Source organism: Muntiacus reevesi, chromosome 4 (assembly GCF_963930625.1).
Source record: "Muntiacus reevesi chromosome 4, mMunRee1.1, whole genome shotgun sequence".
In the NCBI taxonomy this organism is placed as follows: Eukaryota; Metazoa; Chordata; class Mammalia; order Artiodactyla; family Cervidae; genus Muntiacus; species Muntiacus reevesi.
Window position 1 is genome coordinate 164803990 of NC_089252.1, and position 10488 is coordinate 164814477.

Sequence of the window (10488 nt, forward strand, 5' to 3'; positions counted from 1 at the left end):
GTGTGAAACAGCCTGAAAACAGCTCCCCCCTGCAGTACTTCCGAGTGTACCTTCACCGAAGTTGAAAGAGAGCGCGCAGTTAGTATTTCTGTGCGTCCCCGGCCCGCTGCTGGGTTCCCGCGGTCCAGGGTAACCAGTCTATAGGTAGGCGGTCTTTTTCCTCTTGCTACAGAGCATCTCTTTTCTGCCCAGAGGTTGCCTCTTTCTCATCCACCTGGCGGCTTTTCGCTCCGGCCTGGACAGCGCTGCCTGGGCTGCCGCTCTCCGGCAGCTGCTTTTCGTTCACCGAAGAGATGTCCCCACGATTCGGCAGTAAAGCAGATCAAGTCCCCACGGACTCCTGTGGCCCAATTCCCGCCCATCCAGCTGTGGGAATCAGGCTTTTCCCGGAGAAAACCCCAGGAATCTAATTTAGAGAAAACTCCTAAGTCCCACCCACCCCCCAAGCCGCTCCCAGCCCCAGAGGAAACTGGAAAACCAGAGAAATTCCCTTGCCCGTGTGATACGTGCACGCAGGCAGCCGCGGGGGCTGCCTCGGGAGCAGCGACTGCGCCCCTCGGGTCAGCGAACGCAGGCAGAAGACAGGCAACAGGCATCCAAAAAGTTCCTGTTACACTGCAGAGGAGGGTGGAGAGGAGCCGGGCGGTGAGAGACGCAATTCCCGCTGTCGAGTTGTCCTGAGAATGAAATCAGCCAGACTGGCTCTCCAGGGATGGGCGGACTCGCGGCGCAGGGAGAAATGCCGGCTGGCGCAGGTGGGCGTCCCGCGCCAAACTCAGGTTCAAGAGCACCCGAGCGGGCAGTGGTCTCTGGATTTCTAGGTACGGCGTCTACTGAAGTCACATGCAGGGTTAAGGTGATTCTTGACGGAGGCTTGAGGAAATGATGGGAAGTCCTGAAAAGGTCTGACGCGTCCATTTCTCCGAGGTGTTTTGTTTTTGTTTTTTTAATAGAAGAGCGGGGAAGCATCACCATCAACCGATATGCCGAGGAACCCGCGCGTTCCAGCCCCACCCCTGCATCAGTGATGCAAAAAGGACAAATCGCCGACGTAGGAAGTTGGGATAAAGGGAAATCCTGGGGGGAGAGGAGGTGGCGAGAGTAGGCACCGAGCAGCCTCCAACCGCTGGGGCGAGAGGGAGCGCGATCTGGGGAAACAGACTCCGTATTAATAATTTGGGTTTGGAGTCCAGGGCTTTCGGAGACTCGGCGCGCCCCTTCCCGGCTCCGCCAGAGTTGAGAAAGGGCGGGGCAGGGAAGGAGACGGGCGACTCCGGCAAGAGCGGCTGAGCCGGCTGGTGGGACTCTGCGCCCGGAGACGCCCGCAAGAGAGGGAGCAGAGCCCGGCTGGCGGCGAGCGCGGGCAGGAGGGAGCGCCCCGCGCGAGGCGGCGGGAAGGGAACTGGCCTCCGCCGAGGCCGAGGGGGCGCTGCATGGACCGCATGCGATTCTCCGGGGGCCCCAGCGCGGGGCCCGCGAGCAACTCCAGCCGGTGGTGGCCTCTGGCTGCCGGAGGCGCCAACACCAGCGGGGACCCGGAGGCGCCCGGGGAAGGCGGCGGCCCGCAGGCGGACACGCGCAACGAGGAGCTGGCCAAGCTGGAGATCGCCGTGCTGGCCGTGATTTTCGTGGTGGCCGTGCTGGGTAACGGCAGCGTGCTGCTGGCGCTGCACCGCACGCCTCGCAAGACGTCCCGCATGCACCTCTTCATCCGCCACCTCAGCCTGGCCGACCTGGCCGTCGCCTTCTTCCAGGTGCTGCCCCAGCTGGGCTGGGACATCACCTACCGTTTCCGCGGGCCCGACGGGCTGTGCCGCGTGGTGAAGCACATGCAGGTGTTCGCCATGTTCGCCTCCGCCTACATGCTGGTGGTCATGACCGCCGACCGCTACATCGCCGTGTGCCACCCGCTGAAGACGCTGCAGCAGCCGGCGCGCCGCTCGCGCCTCATGGTCGCCGCCGCCTGGGTGCTGAGCTTCCTGCTGAGCACGCCGCAGTACTTCGTCTTCTCCGTGGTCGAGGTGAGCAACGGCACCAGGACCTACGACTGCTGGGCCAACTTCATCCAGCCCTGGGGTCTCCCGGCCTACGTGACCTGGATGACCGGCAGCGTGTTCCTGGCGCCCGTGCTCATCCTTGGCACCTGCTACGGTTTCATCTGCTACCGCATCTGGCGCAACGTCCGCGGAAAGACCGCGGGGCGCCCGGGCATCGGTGCCCCCGCCGAGGGCGCGGGCGAAGGCGCCTTGCGCAGAGGCGTCCTGCACGCGCGCTGTGTGAGCAGCGTGAAGACCATTTCCCGCGCCAAGATCCGCACCGTGAAGATGACCTTCGTGATCGTGACGGCCTACATCGTTTGCTGGGCGCCCTTCTTCATCATCCAGATGTGGTCTGCCTGGGATAAGAATTTCTCCTGGGTCGGTAGGTGTCGGGACCGCGGAGGAAGGTGAAGGAATGGGGGCTCTGTGTTGGGGATGGGGGGAGTTGTCGAGGGGAGAGAAGTGGGGGGAGAGAGAGAGTCTTTTCATCACATGCTCTAGGGCCATAGTTCTTAACTTCGTGAATGAGAAGCACACCTTGAGTGGAATGGTTAAAAGATACTATAACCACCCCCTAAAGCCACAAATCCAGAAACTGTGCCCTCCAGTCAGCCACGCAGTTACAAAACAGAAAAATTTACTGTCAAAACTCTAACAGCAGTGTTAATACCCTGCTTTCAAGTCTGCTGGATTCAGGGAAATATTTATACTGCCACAACTGCTTTTTGCTAGCTTGTGAAAAGTAACACACTGTAAAATTTTTGTAGAAATGCCCTAAAGTAAGGGTAAAACAGACATATTTTTCTGAAGAAAAATTTTTTTAATTTTTTAAACTTTTATTTATTCCTCATCCAGCCAACAAATATTATTGTGCATATTTTATGCTTGGTCCTAGGGGTATGAAGATTACGCTTGTTGAAGGAAGATTCTTACATCATTTCAATTTGGCATTTAGCTAGTTTTCCATCTCTTAACATAATGTTTTAATTTTTTTCTCTGTGCGTAGGTACGTTGATGCTTTTCATTCTTTTTGAATCTTGGTCACAGATCATGATCACCTTGAAGATTTGCATCTTAACATAAAGTTTGATGAAACAATCTGTAATTTATTCTGGCATAACAAGAGTGAGAAGACCCAAGTTTATATTTAATAAGGATGTGTCAGTGCTTGCCAATTATTCTTATCTTTAGAAAAGGTATATTCTCAGTGCCTATTTCTACTGTGAAAGGTTATATTTATATGGTTTGACAATGCAGTTACACACACACAAAATGGTTCAAAAGACTGTTGGAATTTCTTAATTCATCTGTTCTCCATAATATGATTTAGTTGTTCAAACCACAATCAAAGAGGGTTTTCTTTTAAAATTAAAAGAGGTTTCTAATTAGCCAAAGAAAACAACTAAACACTGGATCCTTCAGGGACCTAGTTCAACTATCCCCTTGTGTAAAGAGTTCTTACTACAAGAATGTGTTTAATATTTTTAAAAGTTTAAATGACTAAACATGGTCCATAGTGTCATACTTTGCTTAAGTTATCAGGATGCATACAGTTTGGTATATGTGGCTATGGGATCTTGAGATTTCACTGAAATGGCAGTCATTCTGCGTTGTCTCCATTAGCATATGCTAGTGCTAACACAAATGATTCAAAGTTTTATTAGTAAATGATTCAATATTCTTAGCCTCTTGCAAGTCTCCCTCATTCTACTTAAATATTTTTAATAGTGGTTTAAAATATCTGAATTAATTTCAAGGCATCTTGCTCATGAAAATATTTTACAACCAAGCAATTTCCATTCACCAACTATTTCCCCCATTGATAAACAAAATACTTCATTTTCTATATTGACCCAAAACATTTTCCCACTTTCATGAACCAATAAAAGAATGGGCTTACCCAGTGCTTTTACTTGCGTTTGATTAGCTAAATGCTGTCCCCTTATGTCTTCCATACAGAGTCGGAAAACCCGGCCACTGCCATCCCTGCATTACTGGCTTCCTTGAATAGTTGCTGCAACCCCTGGATATACATGTTTTTTAGTGGCCATCTCTTGCAAGACTGTGCCCAAAGCTTCCCGTGCTGCCAAAACATGAAACGAAGATTCACCAGAGAAGATTCTGACAGTGTGAGCCGAAGACAGACTTCCTTCACTAACAACCGAAGCCCCACCAACAGTATGGGAACATGGAAGGACTCGCCTAAATCTTCCAAGTCCATCAAGTTCATTCCTGTTTCAACCTGAGCCCCCTGTGATCACGCAGTCTGACTCTTGTAATGGACTTTTCAGCCCATTGACTGAACCCAGCTAGAATTATTAGACAAATGAACTTATATTAGACAAATGAACTTATATAAGATTAATCAATGTGCTGAGTACAAGACTGTGTTTCTCATTGCATTTTTCACATTGCTACAAACAAAAGCTTTGAAATGTTTTATAAAGAATGTTAATAAAAACACGCAATGCTAAAATCTGCAAACCTAATTCCCAGAAATAACAGAAGCTATATTTCTAAAGGAATAATCATAGCCATGCTTTATATTTTTCTGTAGGTTTCCTTTCTTTTTATTTCTGACATAACTAAGGCTTGATTGGTTTAGAAGTCATATAATGTAGGGGCATTATTTCTGAACAAAGTAAATTCGTCATCAGCCTTAGGGTTTGAAAGGAATTGGAAGAGACTTTACGGAAATTATGTTTCTGTCCAGTAAAATCAATTTGTGTATCAGAAAATGCAGTCTCAGACTGTGGCATGGAGATGGGATGGTGCGTTGGAGAGACATGAGAGCTTGAGGCTTACTGATCACGGGGTGCCTGTTGCAGAGTGAAAAGGGGAAAGTTCTGTTAGAAGCTATAAATCACCTCAATTGCAGAACCCTCACTTTAAAACTAGCAATTTCCTCCTTTGGTTCCTCACATTTTATTGGATGTGAAAGCATGATTACCAGGATGTTGAAGGTTAGAGAAAATGTTGTCAGCTGGCCGATGATATTTTTTTGTTTTCACTGCAAAGTTGCTTTAAAGTCAGATTTGTGTGACAGATACCCGATTTTCTCAGAAGGGCAGAAAAGATAGATTGCCCAAGGAACTATGGAGCCTTTCTCTAGAACATAGGAAACATGTTTAGATCCTGTGCTATCCCGGATATTAACACCATCATTACATCCTGTTTGAGAAATCCAGATTCACAGCTGTGAGTCTTCTAGAAAGTGACTCAGGATACTGAATGTCCCCTCATGATTAATTAAAAATAACTTGGTCCCTCCTTCTGCTCTCCCACCCATCTAACAATTTCATAGTAGAGGAGAGGCAGGATTGGGCAGGATGAGGGCAAGGAAACAGAAAACCACTCTGCATCTAGTCTGCCTTCCTTCGTTATTAAGTGCGTGACTTGAGGCAAACGACTTCAAATGATATAGAGCCTCCATTTCCCTGGCTGTACAAGGCGCTGATAACACTAACCTCACAGGGTTGTTGTAAGGACTAAATGAAATCAAGTGTATGAAAAGATCTTCCTAAGCTGTCAAAAGTTAAATGAATGCCACCTCTTGCTTTTATCATAGTATTCTGAGGGAGGGGGGCGGTCTTCAAAACTGCACAGCTTTTTCCTGTTTACTTTTCACTAACCAGAATGTATTGGTTTCATATCTGGCATACAAAGTCCTAAAATTTAAATATAGCTCTGCTGAATCACTGGAGAGCGTCAGCAGCAGCCACCACATCTAACTTCTGTCTAGCCAAAGCTTTCCAATTTAAAGAGAGCATTTGCTTTCCTCTGGATGCAGATCTTTCATTTCTAGACAAAGAAACATCATGATACTACTTGGCTGTTGTTACTGCATTCTTCATTAATGGAACTCAGTGGGGTTTTTTTTTTTTTAGCTATTTTGTCTGGCTCTTTTCCTTCTTAGATACCGTGCAATGATTTGAGAATACATCAAAAATACTTTGCACCCCTTAGAGGAAATAATAGTTATTTTGATAGCATATTTTTTTTTTACATTTGCAGATAATAAACTGAGCACTGAATGGTACTGTCAGAGCTTGGAACCATTAACCTCACTCCTCTTCATTCTCTTACCTTTGCAGATTCTCAGGTGTTTTACTCCCTGGATTTATATGCCTAAAAAAAATAGTTTGCAAATGTTTGATAGAGATTAGCACCTAGGCTTTAGAATTCTGCTTTTTAAAAAACAACAAATACGTCTCCTAAAGAGCAATGACCAATATGAGTCATCAAATAAATTTTTCAGTTCCGCATTATTTGAGTCACAGGAGCACTCTCAGTGTCTCTGCCCTCTGTAACATTGTCAGCCCTTTTGATACCTTTTCTTTTGCAGCTCAAAACTAAAGCTTTTTGGGTTGGCACAAAGAGCCCACTTTTTTTCTAAACCCAATTCCAAAACAATAACCTTATAGTTCTTGTATAGATTATTTAAAAATGTTGACATGTATCTCCCAGTGAAAAATTTTAGTTTGAACCTCATTTCTAGGAACATCTCTCAACTAAGGTACATATTAACCCCCCAGCTGTGTTCTCTCCTTTTAAAGGCATCAAGGGATGAGACAGTAGAACAGGGGTTGAGGAGACCCCAGAAGATCTGGGTGGTAGCTCTGCACTAGGTAAGTTCATGGTCTTGTTCTCTGTGGTTTAGGCTGAGAAGTTTAACTTATCAAGCTGCTAAACTTTCCTAATGATATACACCCAGAAATGGTATTTATATCTCCCAAAACAATATCCCAAATTGGAAGAGTCCTGATTGTCTATTTCAGAAGAAAGAAAACGGTAGGTAGTAAGGAAGAAGCATATGTTGGGAAGGGAAGATTTCCCTTTCTTGACTAAAGAAGACCTGAGATATGACAAATGAAGGGCTGCAGTCAAGGATAAATGTGTTCCATCAGCTTATTTTATTGGGCAGTTTTCTAGGGGAACATCCTTCAAGTATACAATGTTAATGCATCTATGTGGGTATGAAAAGTGAAAGTGTTAGTTGCTCAGTCGTGTCCCATAGACTGCAGCCTGCCAAGCCCCTCTATCCATGGAATTCTCCAGACACAAATATTGGACTGGATTGGGTAGCCATTCCCTTCTCCAGAGGATCTTCCCTACCCAGGGATCAAACCCAGGTCTCCTGCATTGCAGGCAGATTCTTTACCATCTGAGCTACCAGGAAGCCCCATGTGTGTATGGGAAATGCAACTGATAAACATCTACCAGTGAGGAGAAACTAGAGGTACCTCTTTTGGACATTTGATAAATACTGACAATGAGAAAGTCATCTTTAAGTACGTATTAAGTGCTTAATGGGTTAATTTTCGGACATGTGTCTTTAAAGTGTAAAAATAACTGTGAAGAAAATTAGTGAAATTCTTTAATTAAATACTTGTCCTACACACAGAACTTTCATCATCTGCAAATAAGTCTCACACCATAATTGAGCGAAGGGTGGTTTTTGTTTTCTTTTGTTTTTACAAGAAGAAGGTATTTTTATTTTATTTTTTGACAACACTGCGTGGCATGCAGGATCCTAGTTCTTTGACCAGGAATGGAACCCATGATGCTTGCAGTGGAAGCACAGAGTCTTAACCACTGTACCACCAGGGAATTTCTGGGTGTGGTTTTAAAGAGAAAAAAAAAAGTACTCTTAGTAACATGCAGTACCATTCCAAACTTATTATAGTTCCTAGAATGGACAACCATTGACGACTGAGAAACACAACTTTCATTCTGTTATTCACAATAAAGTAACCTAATTAGGTTAAATTTTATGTCTTTCAGACTCTAAAACCTGTATTTTTGTAGTATCATTGGATACTCTGAGCTTTAAATAATAGCTTTAGAGTTTGACTGCAATAATTAGAAGCCACCTAGAGAGAAAGCGAGTCTCATCCTTAATCCCAAAGAGCAGAGACTGGATTCCTTTAAAGCCGTGTCCATTGGGCCCTTATGGACTTTCATACTGGAGACTGCTTTAAGCTCAGGGCAGGGGCCGCCTGGTGTTGATCCTGGCAATCCAGAAGCAACGGCTGTATCCCTGCCCTCTCTCTCGCAGGGGCCCTTCCAGTGCCACTCACAGCAACCCCTGACATCACAAGGAGCACGTGGAGAGTAGGTACTAGAGAATGCTCCTTGATTACAATTTGACCTCTGAGAATTTGAGCAAAAATTTAAGAACTCTTCATAGAAAGAGTTATTTCCTTGAAGTCCCCGAGAGGGCCTTAAATGAGTTGAATCACATAAATCATGAGATCCTATTGTACACATAGGCATTTTCAGAATATTGTCCTAATTCAATTTTTAGGTACATTAAACTATGATGAATGAAAATGTATATGTGGTCTACAGTATGTCAGTATCAAAAATATATATTATAGGTGAAAATTAAATGCCATTTCTTCTCTTTTATTATAAATTATATATATATATCACGTGACATTAATTTATATTTTAAATAAAAACAAAGTATTATAGGGTATATTAAATTTTCTTGTATTCCAAAGTCAACTTAGGAAATTCAGAAAGGAAAATCTGAAGGTAAATCTGACTGTAATATCAGAATAATTAATAATTAGTATTAATATAAAATAATTAGCATTTCCACACTTGAAAGTAGTTGTCTTTATATAATAGAGTCTGACTTAATATATTCCATGATGCTTTACTTCATTATTATAGCAAATTTGCTAAGAATTGATGTTGTATATTTAGTATTCCATTTGGGAACAGTTTTTTTTAAATGTTCTGTATCTCCTAGCTTATTAAGCTGTATAGAAGAATTTCAATGTGTTTTCTTGGGACAGTTGTATGTATGATTACAGTTTTGAACAATATTGAAATGTTTGTGATTATATCTAATATTTGGCCCTTTACAGAAAAAAAAAAACCTTATCAGATTACATTGAAATAACTGGTATATTTTTTACCCAGGTTTATTGTGTAGTGACAACAGTGGCTGACTTTATTTTTCTGGGCTCCAAAATCACTGCAGATGGTGATTGCAGCCATGAAATTAAAAGACACTTACTCCTTGGAAGGAAAGTTATGACCAACCTAGACAGCATATTAAAAAGCAGAGATAAAAAATAAATGAATAAAAATAAAAAGCAGAGGCATTACTTTGCCAGCAAAGGTCCATCTAGTCAAGCTACGGTTTTTCCAGTGGTCATGTATGGATGTGAGAGTTGGACTATAAAGAAAGCTGAGTGCCCAAGAATTGATGCTTTTGAACTGTGGTGTTGGAGAAGACACTTGAGAGTCCCTTGGACTGCAAGGAGATCCAACCAGTCCATCCTAAAGGAAATCAGTCCTGGGTGTTCATTGGAAGGACTGATGTTGAAGCTGAAACCCCAATACTTTGCCCACCTGATGCAAAGAGCTGACTCATTCGAAAAGACCCTGATGCTGGGAGGGATTGAGGGCAGGAGGAGAAGGGGACAACAGAGGATGAGATGGTTGGATGGCATTACCGACTAGATGGACATGAATTTGGGTAAACTCTGGGAGTTGGTGATGGACAGGGAGGACTTGCATGCTGTGGTTCATGGGGTTGCAAAGAGTTGGACACGACTGACAAACTGAACTGAACTTTTTGATTCTACAAATAAAAATAAATACCAGCTTTGACAAATGGATAAAGAAGATGTGGTGTATCTATACAATGAAATATTATTCCATCATAAAAAGAATGAAATTCTGACATTTGCAGCAACATGAATGGACCTAGGGGAATATTAAACTCAGTGAAACAAGTCAGAGAAAGATAAATACTATATGATATCACTTATATTTGGAATCTAAGAAATAACACAAATGAATGTATGTAGCAAAACAGAAATAGACTCACAGATATCAAAAACAATCTTGAAGTTATCAAAAGGTAGAGAGAAGGGAGGAGGGATAAATTGGGGGTACAGGGTTAACATATAAGAACTACTATGTATAAAATAGATAAGCAAAAAGGATGTATTGTACAGTCCTGGGAATCATAGCCATTATCTTGTAATAACTCTTGATGGAATATAATCTTTAAAAACATTGAATCATTATCCTGTACATCTGAAGCTAACGTAATACTGTAAATCAACTATATTTCAATTTTTTAAATGTCTGATCAAAAAAAGGGGAAAAGCATATATGCGGAATTTAGAAAGATGGTAACGATGGCCCTATATGCAGGGCAGAAGAAGAGACGCAGAAGTACGGAACAGACTTTTGAACTCTGTGGGAGAAGGGGAGGGTGGGATGTTTCGAAAGAACAGTATGTATATTATCTGTGGTGAAACAGACCACCAGCCCAGGTGGGAGGCATGAGTCAAGTGCTCGGGCCTGTTGGGCTGGGGGGATCCAGAGGAATCGGGTGGAGAGGGAGGTGGGATGGGAGACCGGGATGGGGAATTCGTGTAGCTCTATGGCTGATTCATATCAATGTATGACAAAACCCACT

At 43.6% G+C, this 10488-nt stretch overlaps 1 protein-coding gene across 2 annotated transcripts; it reads left to right on the forward strand.

The window, feature by feature from the left end:
• Window positions 1-511: 511 nt before the first annotated feature.
• On the forward strand, window positions 512-10140 carry AVPR1A (arginine vasopressin receptor 1A). 2 transcript variants are annotated; one of them, XR_010663075.1, is made up of 3 exons: window positions 512-2421; window positions 3999-6667; window positions 8973-10140. XR_010663075.1 is itself a non-coding variant. In XM_065934721.1 (2 exons), exons 1-2 carry the CDS (start codon window positions 1434-1436, stop codon window positions 4283-4285), a joined length of 1275 nt encoding a protein of 424 aa, XP_065790793.1. In that variant the 5' UTR covers window positions 512-1433; the 3' UTR covers window positions 4286-10140. The 2 variants fall into 2 exon arrangements, 1 of the variants encoding a protein (XP_065790793.1); XM_065934721.1 differs by having other exon boundaries at window positions 3999-10140.
• The last annotated feature ends 348 nt before the right edge of the window (window positions 10141-10488 follow it).